Source organism: Carassius gibelio, chromosome B11 (assembly GCF_023724105.1).
Source record: "Carassius gibelio isolate Cgi1373 ecotype wild population from Czech Republic chromosome B11, carGib1.2-hapl.c, whole genome shotgun sequence".
NCBI classification, from domain to species: domain Eukaryota; kingdom Metazoa; phylum Chordata; class Actinopteri; order Cypriniformes; family Cyprinidae; genus Carassius; species Carassius gibelio.
Genome location: NC_068406.1, coordinates 8,850,761 through 8,873,328, shown reverse-complemented (window position 1 = coordinate 8,873,328; position 22,568 = coordinate 8,850,761). Strand labels below are relative to the sequence as shown.

General features: G+C 37.0%; 1 protein-coding gene across 2 annotated transcripts; it reads right to left on the bottom strand.

Moving 5' to 3' along the window:
* Window positions 1–3,189: 3,189 nt before the first annotated feature.
* On the bottom strand, window positions 3,190–19,743 carry LOC127968513 (tumor necrosis factor receptor superfamily member 5). Of its 2 annotated transcripts, none has more exons than XM_052569779.1 (9): window positions 19,577–19,743; window positions 12,149–12,245; window positions 11,022–11,147; window positions 7,993–8,151; window positions 7,439–7,529; window positions 7,065–7,357; window positions 6,174–6,254; window positions 5,976–6,010; window positions 3,190–4,787 (listed from the first exon to the last, which is right to left on the bottom strand). In XM_052569779.1, the coding sequence occupies exons 1-9, from the start codon at window positions 19,637–19,639 to the stop codon at window positions 4,392–4,394; spliced, it is 1,341 nt and encodes a 446-aa protein (XP_052425739.1). In that variant the 5' UTR covers window positions 19,640–19,743; the 3' UTR covers window positions 3,190–4,391. The 2 variants fall into 2 exon arrangements, with proteins under 2 accessions (XP_052425739.1, XP_052425738.1); XM_052569778.1 differs by having other exon boundaries at window positions 3,191–4,793.
* Window positions 19,744–22,568: the final 2,825 nt, after the last annotated feature.

Genomic DNA, 22,568 nt, shown 5'->3' with positions numbered 1-22,568 from the left:
TAGAATTTGAATCATTTGAATAGATGCATTTCTTTTTAACCTTTTATTCATCAAATATATTAGACAGCAGAACTGTTTCCAACACTCATAATAAATCAGAATATTAGAATGATTTCTAAATGATCATGTGATAGACTGGATGTTACATGTGACACTGAAGGCTTGAGTAATGATGCTGAAAATTCAGCTTTGCATCACAGGAATATTTTTTTTAAAGTATATTCAAATAGAAAACTATTCTTTTAAGTTGTAATAATATTTCACAATACTACAGTTTTTTCCTGTATTTTTGATCAAATAAATGCAGGCTTGATGAGCAGAAGAAACTTCTTTCAAGAACATTAAAAATAGTAATGTTTCCAAACTTTTGGTCTGTACTGTATATATACACACACACACATACACACACATATACTTTATATATTGCTGCCAAATGGTTAATCATAGATTTTCTGTGGTGTTAAGGTCAGGTGAGTTTGCTGATCAATCAAGAACATGGATACCATGGTCCTTAAACCAGGTACTGCTAGCTTTGGCACTGTGTGCAGGTGCCAAATTGCAGCAGGAAGCATGAAGTGCTCTAAAACTTCCTGGTATAAGGCTGCGTTGACCTTGGACCTTAGAAAAAAACAGCAGATGAGATGGCACTGCAAACCATCACTGACTATAGAAACTTTACACTGGACCTCAAGCAACGTGAATTGTGTGCCTCTCCTCTCTTCCTCCAGACTCTGGGACCCTGATTTCCAAAGGAAATGCAAAATGTACTTTCATCAGAGAACATAACTTTGGACCACTCAGCAGCAATCCAGTCCTTTTTGAAGCCAGACGCTTCTGATGCTGTCTGTTGTTAAAGAGTGGCTAAGACAGCTGAAACCCATGTCTTGCGTACGTCTGTGTGTAGTGGTTCTTGAAGCACTGACTCCAGCTGCAGTCCACTCTTTGTGAATCTCCCCCACATTTTTGAATGGTTTTCATTTCACAATCCTCTCCAGGGTGCAGTTATCCCTATTGCTTGTACACTTTTTTTCTACCACATCTTTTCCTTCCCTTCACCTCTCTATTAATGTGCTTGGACACAGAGCTCTGTGAACAGCCGACCTCTTTTCCAATGACCTTGTGTCTTGCCCTCCTTGTGCAAGGTGTCAATGGTCGTCTTTTGGACAACTGTCTAGTCAGCAGTCTTCCCCATGATTGTGTAGCCTACAGATCTAGACTGAGAGACCATTTACAGGCTTTGCAGGTGTTTTGAGTTATTTAGCTGATTAGAGTGTGGCACCAGGTGTCTTCAAAATTATTTATGTATTTTTTATTATATACTTTAAAACTGGAAGACAAATATATATATATATATATATACATACATACATACATATATATATATATATATATATATATATATATATATATATTTTTTTTTTTTTTACCATGCCCAATACACAAAATAAAAATTATTCATAGACACAGTATTCATTTTTATTATCTAATTTCTTGAAAAAAAAAAATATATATTTTCATTTTTATATTCTTCTGAAAGTCTGGATCTGGGACAATGGCAAAACAATAAAATGTATACATTAAAAAAGTAGTTTTTTTTTTCCAATGGAAATTAATAAATAAAAACTGTGGAGAAAAATAATCAATATAAAACTATATATATAAAGTAAAGTTTTCATGACTATGAAAATTGTAGATTCACACTGAAGGCATCAAAACTATGAATCAACACATGTGGAATTATATATGGAATTATATACATAACAAAAAAGTGTGAAACAGCTGAAAATATAGTGAGTGAAGTGACATTCAGCCAAGTATGGTGACCCATACTCAGAATTTGTGCTCTGCATTTAACCCATCCGAAATGCACACACAAAGAGCAGTGAACACACACACACACACTGTGAGCACACACCCGGAGCAGTGGGCAGCCATTTATGCTGCGGCACCCGGGGAGCAGTTGGGGGTTCGATGCCTTGCTCAAGGGCACCTAAGTCGTGGGATTGAAGGTGGAGAGAGAACTATACATGCACTCCCCCCACCCACAATTCCGTCCGGCCCAAGACTAGAACCCACAACCCTTCGATTGGGAGTCCAACCCTCTAACCATTAGGCCACGACTTCCCCGGTCGTATAGGTTCTTCAAAGTAGCCACCTTTTGCTTTGATTACTGCTTTGCACACTCTTGGCTTCTCTTGATGAGCTTCAAGAGGTAGTCACCTGAAATGGTCTTTCAACAGTCTTGAAGGAGTTCCCCGAGAGATGCTTAGCACTTGTTGGCCCTTTTGCCTTCAGTCTGCGGTCCAGCTTACCCCTAAACCATCTCGATTGGGTTCAGGTCCGGTGACTGTGGAGGCCAGGTCATCTGGCGCAGCACCCCATCACTCTCCTTCTTGGTCAAATAGCCCTTGATGCCTTCAGTGCGACTCTACAATTTTCATAGTCATGAAAATAAAGAAAACTCTTTGATTGAGAAAGTGTGTCCAAACTTTTGATCTGTACTGTGTATGTATATATATATATATATATATATATATATATATATATATATGTGTGTGTGTGTGTGTGTGTGTGTGTGTGTGCGTGTGTGTGTTTATGAAATCTTCTACTTTCAATCTGAATAAATCAAGTAATCACTTAATAATTTACAAATGAAAACCATGTTTCCTGAACCAATCCCACAACAAACAGACTGTGGCTTACTGAAGACTTTGTTCCATGCTCAGAAAAAGAAAGCAGCACACTCCACCGCTCAAGAGAGGAGTGCGATATAAACGTGGGAGTACTGCAACCTTCACAACAGCCAAAGAGGGCATGATCAATATTTAATCAGCTCCTAAAGAGATACTTTTCTGTGATTCCTTAAGTCGGTTAACACCTGTATTGATCCCCTGCTGGAGGCTTTCCTCCGGCCTCATATTAAAGATACTTTAATCTTAAACTGCCTTTGTGCTGGTGGTCTACCAACAGCATCTAAATAATGAATGTTCTGGCAAGAACCACAGTTCGGTCTTGATTACAATGTAGTTTGTACAGCTGTCAGTTTATGAGATCTCTGTAAACGGAAATACATAAATCAAGCCAATTCATGGCAAAAAGGAATCTCATTCTGACGGCACCCATTCACTGCAGAGGATCCTTTGGTGAACAAGAGGTGTAATGCTAAAATAATAGCTATAATTAAAAATGTAATATAGACAATTGTGAATAGAACTGTGCTTTATAAAAGTGCATATACAAATTTTTTACAAAAAACTATTAATTTACAAGTTGAAAAACATAAAAAAAAAATACAAGTATATACATATTCTACCATAACATTTGAAAATATACTTGGCAATTTAATATATACAACATGTTGATTGTCCATTGTAATATCTTCAGATATAATATATAAGAAATACAATATTTTTAGATATATAACATCTAAAAGTGTTGGACAACCTGTGCAGTAATATAAGTCTGTACTCATTCATTCATCTCACATAATCCCACAAAACACATTCAGTGAGTCTATAAATGATATGACAGTATGAAAAGATAAACAGTATGACAGGAGAACACATGGAGCCCAGTTAACAACCACTGGGTGGCGTTAGCTTCATATATCTATACAGCATATGGAAATATCATTGATTTAGTCTCATCAGTGAGGTGTAAAAACTTTGTCCTTATCAAATGTTAATGATAATTACTGAAGAGAGATAGTAATCATGTCACTTTACAATAAAAGTTCACTAATAAAAACAATTTGCATTAGTGGTCTACCAATATGTCAATAGGGCCAACAGTTATCAGTACTGTCAACTTAACATACTTGGTGAGTTTGGTGAATAGACTTTTGGCATAAAATCTAATGCAAATTATTACTTTTTAAGAAGTGCCAGCAATTATGTGCAATTTATTTGAAACAAAACTAAATCTGCCTTCAACCCACCTGCTCTTGGAGGATGGAGAAAAACACCAATTAGCCCTTCAGTAATACGTGAGCTTACATATCAGTCTGTTTTACATGTCAGACTTACACATTAAAGGAATAGTTCACCCCAAAATAAAAAAAAAATGCTGAAAATTAATTCATCAGGCCGTTAAAGATAAAGATGAGTTTGTTTTTCATTGGGCCACATTTGGAAAAAAATATTATGACATCACTTGCTCACAAATTGGACTCTCATTCTGACGGCACCCATTCACTGCACAGGATCCAATGCTGAGCCAAGTGATGCAATGCTACATTTCAAACAAACTCATCTACATCTTGGAGAGCCAGCAATTTTTATTTTAAGGTGATATAATTATTTTTGAAATAATGCAATGCATGTCTTTTTTTTTTTTTTTTACTGTTTAACATCGCATTGCATTTCTAAAACATATATATTTGATCAGTCCAATCAGAAGACACACGAGCCGCTCTCCTGCACTGACTGCAGAGCTTCTTTACCGTCCTCTTGCTGGCAGGATATACAGACCTCTTCTTGAGAAAGCGGCACCGGAGCTTCAACATGGGGTGTCCGTGCGGATGTGTTGAGAGGGATGGAGCAGCACGCTGTCGTCGGGTTCAGCTGGCAGGTGAGGGTGGCCGTGATGCTGAGGTTGACCATGGGGCTGGAGACAGATGGCTGCTCTGGTATGGACTCCTGGCTGGTGCGCTCCAGCCAGTCAGCGCTGCTGTGACCGGAGTCTGGCTGACTCTGGCTGTCCGATGAAGTCATGGACGGCTCCTTCTGGCACCTGTCGATGGGTAACAGGTGCTGACAGTCAGGCGTGCTGCTCGCTGAGGCATCCTGCTCCAGCTGAAGAGAGAACACGAGATGGGAAAGTGATGAAATGACAATGTGCTTAATCTGATCTTCTTCCACATTAATTGATGCAAAAACGCATTAGATGATAAATGCATGCAATGTGGAAATGAGGTCATGTGACAAATTAGTAATGTTTGAAGGATTAGCTGTTGTACAATATGCTGCATAATTTGTATTAGAGGAGATAGATTTAGTATGGCAAACTAGCATACCACCTTTTCTGAAATAGTAAGAGTAGTTTACTAGTATGCTATTCCTTTAAATGGAAGAAAATAAGAATTACACTTTTAATATATCTTTATAAGTAGGAATGGTATGCTATTTCTGTCTATGAAAGAACACTAGATATGCATCTATATTTAGCAGAAACAGTAGGAGTAGTATGTTAGTATTCTATGCACGCATAATTATTAGGCAAGTTGATCATATTTTTTATCAGTTCCGAACCACAGCTTTTCATTTTGCTGAAAGATCCCTTGTATTCACACGGGCCAAAAAAGATTCAGCATGCTAAATCTAAGTCAAAATTGTGTGAAGTGTTGTGAAGTACATGAAGAGGTTGAGAGGGACTTTTGGTTTTTGGAGTTCGTAAGTCCATCATGCTCACTGTTAGTAGCAGATCACACCATGACTCCCTCCCACCGCCCCTGTTGTCTGACTCACAACCTAAATCTGTCCTTCCTTAAAAATCAGTCATCAAGTGTGTACTTCAAGACACTTCAGCTTCAGGTCATTTGCAGTTCTGGAAAACAGTGCTACTGGAGATGCAAAGCTTCCTGATTACTTAATTCTTCACATCACTTCTGTAAATCAAAGGAGCAATTTCTTTTCCAACAGTCACACCTTAATTTTGCCATTTTTGTAACACTTAAGTATAGGGACCAATTCTCTCTATGGACTAGTTTATTAACATGCTTAGTATTAATTTATTAGTGCTTATAAAGCACATATTTTCCAGGACTATATTCTACATCCCTAAATCTACCAGTTTCTAAACTACCTTAATAAGTACCTTACTAACTATTAATAAGCAGCACATAAGGAGTTTATTGAGGCAAAATTCATAGTTAATAGTTAGTTTGTTAATAGCTATAACTGAACCTTAAAATAAGGTGTGACCGCAATTTTTATTGAATGCAGTACTTAATAAGCCATACGAACTTGAAAGCCTACCTTGTTGGCATCTGTGATATGATACCTTTGTAAACCTGCAGGAGGAAAGAAGTGAAAAGTTGTCACCTAAGCCGTTTATTTCACATAATTAATGATGCTGATTACAAGAGAAGCTAATCTGAATCTAAAGTGCTGATAACGTTTAACTCAGCAACCGAAATCAATTTTCTGAAATTTGAAATGAAAATGCCACAGTACCGTTCCTCTTTCGTAACTTGCAAGCGATAATCACCATCACTGCCAGCAACGTCAGCAAAACCAGCACGCAAGCAACAATGACTGGAGAGAGCAGAGAAAAAGACAGAATCAGAGAAGAAAGGTCAACAGCGATAGCAAGGGAGGAAGGAAATGTGAAACAATTCAAACAATGAACAAGCAAAGCATCACAAAGTCACTCGTTGGCAGATATATGAATAACAAACTCATAACATAGATTAATGGTTCACTTACAAAAGTACCATGTTTTATGAATATGGTTCTATTATACTATTCTTTAAAGAATCTCCATGGAGTAAATTTAAATACTATCATATTGTGCAATAGTCTGGTTCTGGAAATGAAACAAAAGTCTCATTTTTTAACGATAACTCCCAAATCTTTAAAAAAGACCTGCTGTGAGCTACAATGTTATTACACTGTTGTCAAAGCTATCATTCAGCGTTATTTCATCTTTTTTTTATTTTTTTATAATCATGTTTATCAGCACAATTACAGATGAAAAATTACATTATCCGTGATTGTTCAGAATTGGGGTACTGCAAATTGTGGTAAAAATACTCTTTGCGAATGATATAAATCCAGCTAACAAAAACATGTTCTAAAAACATTCTGCTAACATTGCCAAGTGAGTTATCAGAATTTCTGAATGTTCTCTAAAAAGTCAAAACTTTAACTTTTTAAAATGTTTTAAAAATGTCATTTATGAACATTTAGGGAACATTCCACTTGATCATTTTACAAACATTCTGGAAATTTTACTTTTGAATGTTTTCTGAACGTTCTGAAACAACTAGGAACATTTAAAAATGTTTATTTGAACGAACATTCTATTAATGTTACTAGATGAACTTGACATGGCCTCATATTTACCAAAGTAGTAGATCATGTCTTTTGTGTCAGGGGGCCGAATTTCATTGGGTATTGTTAATGTGCTTGGTGCCACGCTGCTCGGTGGAGACAGAGATGTGGTGAAGGTTGTATCTATGTGCTGTGGTTCCTTTGTTTGATTCGATAATTCATGCTGTTGTTTTGGCTGAGGATGCTTGGATGAACTCCGAAGAGGAGCCGTCGTTGTTGTTGTTGTTGTTGGTGGTGGTGACGTCATCTCACACACTGTGTCAGTTGTAGAGTTGCCAAGTCTTAAAACTGACCTGCCTTCACATCTAACAGAGAAAAGACAAATAAGCCATATGCATGCGTGTGTATTTGTAAGTAGTGAGTTTTTATTTCCGTTTGCATCTTACTCTGTGTGTGGTTCACACTGCTCAGCATTACTGTGGTTTGAAAACTTTCCAGGTGGACACGATGCACACTTGACATCAGATCTAGGTGAGCCTGCATTCACAAACACAGCAAAATGATGATAACACATGACACTAGCCTATTAACACAAATGTTCAAATAATGCAACAAATGACTTTACGTATTTGACTGGATAAATTGACTTATTTCCCAATTAAAATGCTAGTTTAAATAGCCAAGAACTGGAACTCATTTCTTACTTGTGGTTTTAAAGGATGTAGATATTGAGGGCAAGGGCATTTGAAAACTAGAGCATGTTATTGGACAAAAATCTCTCTCTCTCTCTCCATATATATATGTATATATATGTATTATTATTAAATTATTATTTTTTTTTTTTTGTGAATGTGAATGTGTTAAAAGTGAATTTCATCAACTTTTACTTGTGTTGGTGAGTTTAGAGCTAACAGACATAGACTAAAGGCTACACAACTCCAGTTCTGACTACACACATGATAGTGTTTGTGTACAATAGCTAGATCATTTTGCCTCTTACCTTGATCGGCGACATATTCACCCGGTTTGCAGGGTCTATATTTTTTACATTCCTCACATTCTTCTTCATAATTAAGTTTAGAACAGTACATTCCAGGCTTGCAAATGCAAACAGCGTTGGTATCAGCAGAGCAGTATCTGCCATAAATCAGTCCTTTCCCTAACCAGAAGAAATTAACAGCAAGTCCGTTAGATATTTAATTAAAAAAAAATTATATTATAATAATACAAGAAAATTCGGTAACATTTAACTATAAGGTCCCATTTGTTAAAATTAGTTTATTATATTAGGTAACATGAACTAAGAATGACAAACACTTCTGAAGCATTTATGAAAGTAAATATTAATTTCAGCAAAATGCAATATTAAAGTCAATATTATTTAATAGACCTTATTTAAACTAAACTAACAAAGAACAATTGTTTTTTTTATAAGCTAACAAAGATTAATAAATACTGTAAAAAAGTACAGTTCATTATTATTGAATTAATGGGACGTTATTGTAAAGCATTCCTGTAAATTCATAAGCGATATAAAACTATATGGTAAACGGTCCTCAAATTAATAAATTGTGGAAATCAGCATGTCGTTTACACTTAATATGTCAATTTATATTTAATGTTTTGCTTAAAGAAATAGTTCATCCAAAAATACAGATTCTGTCATCATTTACTGTAGCTTTGTGTGAGGAATAGCCAAAGATTTAAGTCATTTTAGCTTGAAAGCCTCTGCTCACCATTCACTTTCATTGAGCAGAAAAGTGAGATGCTCTCATTTTGTGGTTTACCAAAAAAAGAAATTCATAAGGGTTTGGAAGGCCAGAAGAATTTGGGATGAGCTATTTCTTTTAGGGTGTTTTCAAACCTAGTTCATTTGATCCCTTTAAACAGAGCTTGGTTCATGTTGTAATTGTGAACCAACCAAACCGGGTGATTTCAGATCCCCTAAAAGGACCCAAAAGCGAACCGTACTCACCCTCAAGTCATCGTATATGACTTTCTTCTTTCAGACAAATGCAATCAGAGCAACATAAAAAAATGTCCTGGCTCTTCCAAACTTTATAATGGCAGTGAATGGGTGTTGAGATTTTGAAGTCCAATAAAGTGCATCCATCCATCAGAAAAAGTGCTCCACGGGTTAGAATAAAAGCCTCCTGAACCAAACTGATGCATTTTTTTAAGAAAGATCTATATTTAAAACATTAGAAACCGTAATTTCTATCTTTGCTAACTGTCGCATTCATGAGAGAGTGGTGTTCTAGCGGATGATGTAGGGCATTGTCTCAGCATAAGCTCCAGTGAAAAAAAATAAATAAAGTGAAAGTGATGTGCCATACAGCCAAGTATGGTGACCCAGAATTTCTGCTCTACATTACACCCATCCAAAGTGCACACATACATCATTGAACACGAACACACACACACACACACACACACACACATTGTGAACACACACCCGGAGCAGTGGGCAGCCATTTATGCTGTGGCGCCCGGTGAGCAGTTGGGGGTTCGATACCTTGCTCAAGAGCACCTCAGTCCTGGTATTGAAGGTGGAGAGAGTGCTGTACATTCACTCCCCCACCTACAATTTCTGCCGGCCCGAGACTTAACCTCGCAACCAACTCTCTAACCATTATGCCATGACTTAAACCTAATATGAGAGAACTAAGTTTTGTTTACAGCAACGGAAACATTACAAATCCTCATTTTGTACTTCTAATTTGAGACTTTGTTTTGCTCTCTCCTCTGTGCTTCCATGTTAATCACTTCTGCATTTGTCACCGTATTCCCCTACGTTATCCCTCGCTCTCTCATGAATGCTCGTATGACAGTTACTAGAAACTAGGGATGACAGTTTATAAAGTTTTAAATATAGATATTTTTCTTACACAAATGCTGTGTTTCACTTAAGTAGGCCTTTATGAACCGGAACCATGTGTGATGCACATTTTATGATAGATGACTTTTTTATTGTACTACTAAATATCAACAGCCATTCACTGCCATTATAAAGCTGGGAAGAGCCAGGACATTGTTTAATATACTGTAACTCAACGAGTGACTTTGTAACTGTAAAGGAGGGTTAGAGGGTGAGTAAATTATAGTTTAATATTTATTTTTGGGTGAACTATCCCTTTAAATTATTTAATAATGGGGGTAATGAAACATGGACATCAAATCTAGGCAAAGTCTAAATTTTATTAGAAATACAATATAAATTTTTTTTTCAAGGAGTTTCCATGCTCTCTTTCATTGAATATTGTCAAACAGATCATATCAAAATGTGTAAGGGGATGTGTAAACAGAGGAACAAAACAAAAGAGTTTAAAAAACATTATATATTATATATAAAACGATTTGTTTCAGATTAAAATATTAGAATAATCCCACAAAATTCCTTTGTGTGGAGAAAATTTGTGCACATAACATAATTTCAAAACAAGTTCACTTTCATCTGGTTCCTTTTCTAGTTCCCTTAAAGGGATAGTTAAACATTTCTGTCATTACTCACCTCATGTCATTCCAAACACTTAAGACCTTTGTTCATCTTTGAAACACAGCAACACAACTACCAAGTTCAAGGTACAGAAACTCAGTAAGAACATTGATAAAATTAAGAAGAAATTGTTGAATAAGTTGTTATTTTTTTATTTCTTTGCAGACAAAGTTTTCTCGTAACTTCATAAAATTACGGTTGAACAACTGATGTCACATTTTGGACTAAGGATTAAGAATGTACTACCTATGGACCTTGAACATGATAGTTGTGTTGCTGTCTATGGAGGGCCAGAAAGCTCTCGGATTTAATCAAAAATATCTTAATATCTCAAAGAATGGGTTTGGAACTATTTGAGGGTAACTGATGACAGAATTGTATTTTTTGGATGAATTAACCCTTTAAGTGAGCTGGGTTTGATTCCTTTAAAACAAACTATATGTGAAAACACCCTTAGATGTACACCAATTCCAGATTACTAATGAAACAAGCCTTTTTGACAGTGGGGTGTTTTATTAAAATAGTCAACTCACCATCTTTACACTTTCGACAAGAGAAACAGTTGGGAAAATGGTTAATTGTTTCTGCGTAATTTCCATCTTGGCAGGGTTCACAGATGGTGTCCGAATTACTAGTGCACTTAGTCACCAGGTGAGTCCCTAGAGTAAATATAAATACTTTTTTGTTATGAATTAGTGACAATGTTAAGACTGTATCTCAAGCCCAAAACACACTGCATGATTTTAGCAATCCTGAATATGTGACATGGATCTAATAAACTTGGCTACGACGTGTGTAGACTGTACGATCATGACATCTATTGACTCATACGCTACAACACGTTACTATAGAAAAATAAAGCATTATCAGCGTGTGCTAGTAGTACAGAAAAAGCATGTTAATCACATTTTAGCTGATGTATTTTTTATGTGTGCCGACAAAAGTGGAAGCGGCGAAAGAGGAAGGCATAAGAACTTAAGAGAACATAAGAGTTTTATGTTTTAGCGCCACGACACGTTGATTTCATGTTGCAGTTTTATTGGTTGGTCAGTAAACGTGGATTGTACCAGTGAACATTGTGCAGTGTGTTCAGGGCTTTAAGAACTAGTTTGACTAAAAGCTGGAATACACTACACGACTTTTAAAATCTGAACAGATTTTTAAAACACTAGCCTTCATACACTTACCAACATTGTAAATAGTGACAGAGAAAAACTGGCCACACAGAAACGTGACGATTGACAAATGAAGACAATATGAGTTCTAAAATTGGCTTAAAATATCAAACATGTTTGATCTCCTCCGACTGGGTGGAGCTACAGTCTGAAGCTAAAAATCTGAGTCTGTGACCATCATACACTACGCGATTTTCTATGAAAATCTGTTAACTCAAATCTGCTCGGAGGAAAATTGGGGCAAAAATTGTGTAGTTTATTCCATGCTTAATTAGCAGTTAACCAAGTAGTAATCAGTCATTTCAGATTTCAATTAGACCAGTATACTATTTTATGAAACTGAATTAAAAAAAAGTTATGACCAGTCTTGAAGTAGTTTATGCAACTGGCCAAAATGTCACAAAAACAGTGATATTTGCTTGTAGATTACAACACAACTGTTTACATTCTCTCCTACTGTACGCTATCTGTGCTTTATGACCTACCTGGTTTGCATCTACTGCAGCACAGTTTCTGCTGTTTGACGTAATATTCGGAGGATGCATTATTACATGTTCCAGCTGATTCATATGGCAGAGGTGTCTATGAAAACAAAGGGGAAAAGACAAAAATATTACTGATATTTTCCCTGGACTATCAGGAACTGATTCTTGTCTTGTGACTGTAACACTGCCCACCACTTCCTCATAGTCACAATATACGTCTTCTCTGTGAGTCTTTTCCAAAGGATGCTAATACTGGTACTAGATCATTTAGCGTGGGACAGTTTACTTGGCCTTTGCACAAGGTTAACTGACATGAAAAACATACCTGGAAATGCAGATGTGGTAATTTCAGATTAGCTCATTAACAAGTGACAAACTGATATCAGCCAAGCCGAGTATTTGACTGATATTTAGTCATTTTGATCATGATCATTTTACCCGCTTCGCAAATTAACATGAACAATCTTTTGTGTCAGCAAGAATCTACTTTATAAATGAATGAAAAACATTTTTGGTGATGTAAAAAGGTTTTGCTAAAATATTGAGAGGTGGCTCATTTCCCGAAGAACTTAAACTACCTTAATTTCGTTTTATTTTCAGGTTCGGTTTTCAGCTAAATGACACACATACAGCATATGTTTTGAAAATATTTACACGTATATATCTATATTTATATAAATTATATCATATATAAATATATTTAATATATAAACGTAAAAATATTCCTATATATATATATATATATATATATATATATATATATATATATATATATATATATATATATATATATATATATATACACATGCATTTGTGTGTATTTATGCATAATAAATATACACAGCACACAGACATATATTATGTAAACAAAAAAAATATCTTGGATGCGATTAATCGTGATTAATTGTTTGACAGCACTAAAAATCATATAAATTTTATAAATCTTAGCATAATATTAACCACTAGCTGATATCAAAAAACAAGACTCACCACTGGAAGGATAACTATTAATTTTAAACATTCAAATCTTTGATATCATTTGTATTTGACTAATATGGGGATTTCCGTGCTGTTGCTGATGTAAATGTAGATATGAATAAACATCACAATTTACTGAAAGGAAACGGGACATTTATAGTTTAGATGTTGGCACAGTATTTACTGATCTGAGAAATCTGACATTGACAGAATATGACATTGTCACGCTGGTCAGTAGGATTTGGAAATGACAGACTGAAGTAAATGACTTTATATTCTACTTTCCTTTAGCCTACACAGTTATGAGGTCAACCACACACGCATGTTATTTTTGCAGTGGAAAGTGCCGTGGACCGCTACGAATGGCCAAAATGGGCCAAGGGCAATAGAGACGAGTGGCAAAGATGAAAATATTTTTTTTTTTTTAAATGATGCAAGTTCTGACCACTAAACTGGGTCTGTCCTGACAGATTTGCTTGCATTGAGACTCTGCAGATTGTGGTGTACGAGTGCAGTAGGTGTCCATGCAGAACCCCAAATGAATGTTGGGTATGCAGAGGAGATCAAAAGCAGAAGTGAAATCAGAAGGAAATGACCGGCCAGCTAAATGATAACGTGCAAATTGGTGAGGAAAAAACAGCAATGACTGGGAAAGTCATCAGATCGGGAAACCAGACAAGCTGTTCAGAGGAAAAGCAAAGGGACTTTTGTAAAAAGTCCAGCTTCAAATTTGATTTCAAAACCTCCCACAAATCAAATTTACCAAGTGGTCATTTGTGATATTTCTTAATATGAATATCATATTTGTATGGAAGCACACTTCTGCTACTGAAGAAAAAGTAAAAAGAAGGTACTTTCAACTATATCTCAAAATTTTGACCACGCAATTCTGACTCAGTGTTTTTATGCAACAAACTCACCATTGTGAGTAAGAATTGTGGGATATAAACTCACAAAAGTTTATATTTTTCCAATTACGGGTTTATAAAAAGATATACATAATCTAAATTGCTAGTTTATTTCATCCAATCTTGAGAAAAAAAGTCTCAATTGCGAATTTATACTTTTTATTTTTCCAGATTGTTTGATATCCACCAAACCAAATTTTACAAACCATATCCAGCTCACATTAAACCTCAGAATCGATGTAAGATGAGATGAGAAATAATGAGAAATCATTACAAATCACATTTTAAAGGACTAGTATTTCCCACGATTTCCCAGTGTGAACCCTCACATGGTTAAAGGTGGATTCAGCAAGATCGCTCACAGATTGTCAGCACTATTACTGATCTCTGCATCTAAAAAAGGAAGTTGCCAGAGGATTGCGCTTTTTGCCACAGACCAAAATGCACAGAATGATTTAAGATCTGTCGCAACTGAATGACACACTCAATTAATGTGGTGTGTTCAGACAGATGACTCATTTATAACTGGCCGAAAGAAACCGTTTGAGCTAAAAGGGCTACCATTTAAGTCAACATCAAATCAAAATTTCAGCTGATGAAAACAATTTCTGCGAGAAATCCACATCCTGATAATCAAACAGATTAGATGTTACGAAAAATGACTGTATCACCTCTAAAACCACTGACGCTGACGTCTTCTCAGACAAACGACAAACGCTGAAGATGTTAAGAGGAAATTGCTGAGGTGTGTTACTGGGAAACGACCCACATATACATGAACAGTACGCTTTACTGAAATACGGAGACCGAGTGCTTATCTTTACTGTATCAGCATCCTTGTAAACCAACCAAACCGGAGTTAAAGCCTCACTAAAAAGGTTTTAGGTTACACCTAAAAGCTCAAACACATTTGTGCACATGCATGCAAAAAGCACACACGTGTTTCTTGTCAAAATGCATGCAACCTAATCAATATTATTCAGTAATCTGTGCATGAATCTTTTTATTAGTTAAGGAACTGCATGCTCTTTTTTTTTTCAGAGCTTCAGCACATTTTTCAGTCAAAGCAGGTTTATTTTCCCATGACTTGTAGATCATGTACATGAAATTATAACAAGCCGAGCAAGTGGAACCTGCGGTGTAAGTTTTTAAAAAGTAGACTGAAGAGACAGAAACATGGCTGTTTAACAAGACTTCATTTACATTCCTACTTGATATTTGGTAAAGTACGCGGATGTGTTCTAAACTGTGATATACGTGAACTCCCCACCTTCTCAATCTAGACCACAAGAAGTAGCTAGAAAATGATTTGACATTACAGTGGATACTTCCTTTCTGAACAGCACTTGCGGTAGGCAGCTTATCACCCTATGTTACCCAAAGATGCTGCTCACTGGGTTATGATGGCAAGAACTGCGGTATTTGTAGGGTTCCTTGGGTTTTTCCAGATGCTTATGTCCAATAATATTGTCTATGAAGGCACTGTAGATGAACAGACTTCGCCTACTATGCCCATCATACCCAAAATGTTTAAGATACCTATACTCTTAAATTTTCTATTGGCATCAAGGGTTCCACAAAGAACATCCACAGAATTTTTTTCATTCCACAAAACTTTGAAGTGGAAAAAGATTCTTAAAAAAAATAATAAAAAAATAAATTCCCATGTCGATTGTTTCAGACTTTGTTCTGCCAGTCCATGCAGGTAGTATATCATGCTTCATGATGCCATCTAGGTAGGAAGGTCACTCGGTTTTTCACTAAAATAGGCCATATAGATTGGCATTATGCTGGGTTTCACATATAGAGCATCACAGTCCCGCCCACAGCCCGAGGGAGCTTTGGTGCCGGAAGTAAATTTCCCATTTATTTCACCCATTGACTTTCGGAAAAATCCGTCTTAAAGGGGGGGTGAAATGCTATTTCATGCATACTGAGTTTTTTACACTGTTAAAGAGTTGGATTCCCATGCTAAACATGGACAAAGTTTCAAAAATTAAGTTGTACGTTTGAAGGAGTATTTTTGTTCCAAAAATACTCCTTCCGGTTTGTCACAAGTTTCGGAAAGTTTTTTTCGAGTATGGCTCTGTGTGACGTTAGATGGAGCGGAATTTCCTTATATGGGTCCTAGGGCACTTTTGCCGGAAGAGCGCGCGCTCCCGTATAGCACAGCACTGAGAGGCTGAGCACAGACATTCATCCACTGATCAGAGCGAGAGCGTCGCGAAATGTCACAAAAGGAGTGTGTTTTTGGTTGCCAGGGCAAGACAACCCTGCACAGATTACCAAAAGAGAAACAGCATTAAGGGACCAGTGGATGGAGTTTATTTTTACAGAGCATCAACGGAGTTGTGCAAGTGTTTGTGTTTGTTCCCTGCATTTTGAAGATGCTTGTTTTACAAACAAGGCCCAGTTTGACGCCGGATTTGCACATTGTTTATTTCTTAAGGATAATGCAGTCCCAACGAAAAAGGGTCACGATCATGTTTTGGAACCGCATACGGTGAGTAAAACTGCTTCAAATATCTCTGCCTCCTTGTTAGTGCGTCCGCCTCCCATGCGGAGACCCGGGTTCGAGCCCCGCTCGGAGCGAGTCGTTGCTGCTGCTGCTCTCGTTCAGTTTCAGCCTTCACAGCTGTCACAGCTTCCAAACGCTCTCAACGCAAAAGCCTACTGGCGCTTGTGATTCTTTAGCTCCGCCCACACGTCACTCCTCCAGACGCTCGTGTTTTTCCGGGAAAAATCGGTACAGACTATCTTTCTCTTATGAATATAATAAAACTAAAGACTTTTTGGAGTTATGAAGGATGCAGTACTACTCTATAGGTACTCAAGATTAACAGGATATTGAGTGACAACAAGCATTTCACCCCCCCTTTAAAAATAAATCTTATTAAAAAATAAGAGAAAATCCAAAAAAAGTTAAAGGTACAAGACTGTGTACATATTTTCATTTCCAAGCGAAGGACCTACTCATCCCATAAACCACCGCGCCTCACTGAATTCGACTGAAGCCGCAACCCCGAACGAGCCTTTTGAGCGACTTCCAAATCTGAGGACGGCCGCGCGAACTTTTTCCTCCAGTTAATTTTATTTTATATAGTGAATGTGCAGTAATAGCAGTTCTTTCAGTATTAATTGTGTAAATAAATAGTGTTTTATATAGGTACTGTGTATTGATTTTTATATTTATCTTTGTGTATTTTATATTGTGTGCGTGTGTGAAAGTGGTTACTGATAACGTCAGCAATGGTGCAGTGCTTTGTACCTGACTGCAATCACCGCTCAGTCGTCAACACGTCGTTGGCATTACACAAATGTTCAGTAAATGGACAAAACGGTATGCCTAGGGTAAATATTGTTTTGACAGTGGCATTATAAAATGCTTGATATGACTCATACCATATGAAGGCTACAGTAGCCTAGCTAAAGTGGACGATAATGCTAACTAACGTTACCAACCTCCCTGCAAAACTCACCATAACTTTGTAGGTCTTGTTCCTCATGCTGGCCCTTCGAAACCCACAAGCTGACCCTCGGACACGCTTCACTCAATTACCGTTACATGACCCTATCTGAAGTGGTTTTCACCTCTTTGAACACTTTTGTTTTCCTCCTTGAAAAAAAGCCATCATGGCAGCCAAGGAGATCATGATTGCACTGATAAGTCTACAACACAGGTTTTTATTAATTTTTTTATTAATGATCTTCAGTCTTCACGGACCTTCGCGGGGTTTAACCAGACAGTTACACGAGTTCCACCAATCGGATGCATCACTGTAGGATTGTGGGATTGTTCAGGATTGTGGGTAATGAAGTACTTATGCAAAGACATCACGAATAAAAGGCATTTATCTCAAAACAAGGTTAGTGCCCCATGAACTTTTGGCGTTTATATGAGCATATACTATCGCTTAGTACAGCCGCAGCTGGTTTTGAGTCTACCATGTATGGTTACGTTTTTGATATTGAATTTTTTACTTCCGGCCCCGCCTGTGGGCTTTATACGCATTATGACAAGTCTAAGTAAGTGGTGTTTAAAGGGGGGGTGAAATGCTCGTTTTCACTCAATATCCTGTTAATCTTGAGTACCTATAGAGTAGTACTGCATCCTTCATAACTCCAAAAAGTCTTTAGTTTTATTATATTCATAAGAGAAAGATAGTCTGTACCGATTTTTCCCAGAAAAACACGAGCGGCTGGAGGCGTGACGTGTGGGCGGAGCTAAAGAATCACGAGCGCCAGTAGGCTTTTGTGTTGAGAGCATGTGGAAGCTGTGACATTACCGTGAGGACAAAACCAACCAAAACAAACCATGGCTAACAGTCAGATTCAGCCAGTTATTTATGATCCAGAATCAGATCCAGAGGCTGAAACTGAACGAGAGCAGCAGCAGCAACGGCTCGCTCCGAGCGGGGCTCGAACCGGGTCTCCGGCATGACTGCTGGTTTCCGCTGCTTTAAGCTGGTCCTGGTCAGGTGCTGTTCCTAAGCAAAGATCAGCTCATGATCAACTAAGGACCTGCTTAACCTGTTAACCTGCACCAGAACGCCCTCATCCTCAAAGCCTCTCCACTCGCACGTGTCAGTGATTATGAATAGATTAAATGAAACAGGACAAATTTAATCTTGACAAACAAATTTACAGCATATGCTGTTTTTTCAACAGGGTCTTATAATGCCCAGCTCATTTTGGTTAGCCAAAGACAATCAGAAATGCTATCTAGGCAGTATATCAGGATGCTCGATCATGTAGACCAACGTTCACAAAAATACCACCTAGGTAGACAAGCTTGCTGGTTTTGATGAAGACCAAACAAAAGAGTCTAAGTACATTAGTGGCCAATATGCTCAAAATGTTATCTAAGCATGTTACTTTTTAAAATAACCATGACGCAAAAGAATGCAGTTTGGGTGGGTGACTCACTTAGATTTTCCAATGTTGTGGCCAAATGTGCTGTGAAATACCAGCTCAATTTGTTTTGCCAGAAACACTTAAAAATGCTGTTTATAGGCAGTTACATTATGATTTAAAAATGCCATATAGGTAGGCAGGTATATACGTATATATAGGTATATATATATATATAGCTGTCCAAAATGCTAAATATACAATACACTGTTTTAAGATGTCTATAATTTCTATATAAGATGTCAAGATGTGTAGTACATTAGGTCACTATACCACCCACAATGTTCAACGTAGGCAGCATACTAGATCTAGGTAGAAAGCGCACTAAAGTAGCCTATGCACGTGACAATCAAAACAGTAAGCAGCGCACTAAGATTTGAGACAGCAGCCAAGCACGCAGCCTCTGCTGGAAACTCCAAAAGCAAAAGAACAGAACATAACTTAAAATAAATTTATTTTTAATTTCTACGACACACTCTTAGAATCCGAGAATAAGTTCTTTTTTTTTCGTTTAGTGTTTTTCAGAAGAATCTTTTCATCCGTATCAAAACACACTTGTGAAAGTCATGTAAAGTATAAGAATGAATCATTACATTGCGTAGTCAGCAACACATATAAACCTGTTCGTTACCTTCCCGTTTGCCACATGCCACATCGCCGCCATAAATAATAACCGTGAGATGAGAATCAGCATGATCCTTCAGCGACCTGCGCGACCGAACTCGAGTCACTGACCATCACTCCCGGAAATGTTCCACGGCAGTCCCCCTGTAACCAGGAAGCGACTGCGTGTTTGACAAAAACACACAGCATAGCAAACCTCTGAGAGACACGAGCTCATCCTCATGTCAAAAACACAATTCAACCCTAAGATGAGGAATCAGAAAAAAAAAAAAAAAAACTTATGAGGTAAATGAAGGAGATATAACCGGTGCTCTGAACTGTTTCTATGTCACTAAGCAAATTATGGGAAAATTTCAATAATATAAATTCCTTATAAAAGATAGATATATACAGGTGTATCTAAAAAAAATAGAATATCAGAATATTTAAATATTTTTTGTAATTTAATAAAATTCTAGATTCATTGTACACAAACTTAAATATTTCAAGAGTTTTTATTTTTTTATTTTACAGCTTAGGAAAATTAAAAATTCAGTATCTCAAGAATAAATTATATTCTAGAGATGCACTGATACCTCTTTTTCTAGTACTCGCCCGATACCGATACTTTTATTTATTTTTTTTGCTACTTGCCGATACTGAGTATCAATACCAATATTTTTATTGCATTTGTACATTTTTAAAATATTGGGTACAGAAAACAAAAGAGTATGTATAATGTTAGCTTGTTAACTTAATTTATTAAATAGATGCAGTCAAACCATAATGTATTCAGACACCTTCAACATTTCAGATTATCACAGATTATAGTTCAGAAGGTGGTAATAAAATATGACAAGAACTCATAGTTAAACTGTGTCAGAACAAATTCATCCTGATAATTTTAAATAACTTTGATAGTAAAGTATTGTAAGGACGAAAGAACCTGAGATACTTTGATCTCCTGAGAAACAGACAATACAAACATACACGAGCATCTTCGAGACACCCCACAGAGTGGAGGAGCAGGAGACCTCCTCCCTTTCTGGCCATTTGTTTCATTATAAATCCTTTCACCCATTCTTCCTTCTACTCAGTCTGCTCAAAATGATTACATGAAAATATCCATGCAAGTGATCTAACACTCATGTATAGTATCATTGGAAATGTCTCAGTGCAACTGGTACAATGGTCTCAATCTTACAAAAGTAGATTAGAAGATAGATCTGAAGAGTCAAGAGATATCTTGATTACTGTGATGGGAGTGTCCTTTCCTTGGGACCTGAGTTAATGCCAATTCCAATTGTTAGTTTCTGTCTTCATCTCGGGGGATGTTTGTCTTGGTCTGAGGTATTTAAAGGATTGCAGCAAAAGGATCAGGGCGATTTCTGTAGCCAGAAAGCCTGTAGTGTGTTGTGTGTCTCTTCACTTCATACTATGTATTTTCTTAGGTCAGGTATGCTTATTTTACTTTTATATTAATCTTTGAGAATTTGATGTTTTGTATTGATATGATTTGATGTTGTTTCAATTGGATATGTAATTGGCAAAATACATATCTACCTGACTATAAATAAATTGTTACATTTTGATTCTATTCTGTCTTACTCTGTAATTATTGACTAGTAGATTACGTTGTATCCTTGTTAGCAACATGAGCACCCGAATGAATGAGTTAATATAAAAATAGAGTTAACTAGAATAATCAAATGTCAGAAGAATATTAATTAAAAAGGCATACAACCAATTTGCATTTCAACCTAAATTCGAGGTCATACTAAAATGGAGTCAGATTTGAGTTTAACCTAAAATGAATAACTCTACGCGCTGAAAGACAGAACACGCAGGGAACCTTCATCCAGCACCGGATACCTTACTTGGGCCGAGTGTCTGGACCTTACAAAGTGGTGACCCCGCCGACGTGATTTCCCTAATTATGCGAGTGACGTCTTTCCAGCGCTAATTTCAAATTGATTCTCTCTGAAGATATAAGGTTTGAGCTTCTTCCCTGTCTACAACTGCTGTGGTAAGTTCATTCATTTTTCTTATTAGAAGTGTTGAGGGAAAGCTTTTTGCATTTCACATACAGACACATTTTTAGAACGGGTCGACATACCCATTGTTAGACCGGAGACCGTAGAAATCCGGTGGGGGGAGAATTAACCGGGAAACATGGCTTTTCAGGGACAATACAGTGACAGTGTAGATCAGGAGATCATGGAAATTCAGGCATTACAAATAAAAGAAACACTTAGTTTAAACGATAAAGGATTCAATCTTAAATGGAAAAACAACGAAATTGTAGCTTGGTTTTTGGCCAGGGGCAAAAAATTGGCATCTAAATCAAAATATAAGAATATCCCAACTGCTATCGTCTACCTGCTTCGTAAAAATGCCATCGAGACGATAGCTGAAAACAAACGAACAATAACAAGCATCAAAGAAATTGAAAAAGGGCGCTCTGAAGAATTGCAAAAACTAAGAGCACAGGTCGAGGCATTTACATTCGAAAGACAAGGTTGGGCAAGACAGAGTGAGATGATGTCAAGAAAACTCGAAGAGCTTCAAAAGAAACTCCAAACCGGCAATAATTATAAATCAGCTCTTGAAGACTGCTGTAATAATGCAGGCTTCCCAGTGGCTGCAGTTAAGCAAGCGGCACTGCATGAAACCTTTGATTATGATAGAAACAGCGATAGTGACGATGACGATGTTGCCGCATTAGATTCTCAGAGAAACCGAGATCCCGTTCAGAGACACGGAGAACAAAATCAGCGAAGTCCGATTAAAACCAGAGCAAAATCCAGCGAAAAACCCTCCAAATCTGTTAAAATTGCTGTACTCAAAACCATAACAAATACAAACGATGAAATAACCACGATTAGCCGCCCATTAACATGCGAAGAGTGTACAACACACAAACAGATTGTGGGAATGATGCCCAGAAGAGGGCCATTCCAACCCTATTGGGAAACACTGATGCTACAAGCCACAGTGTATGAATTGGAAACTAGGGATGT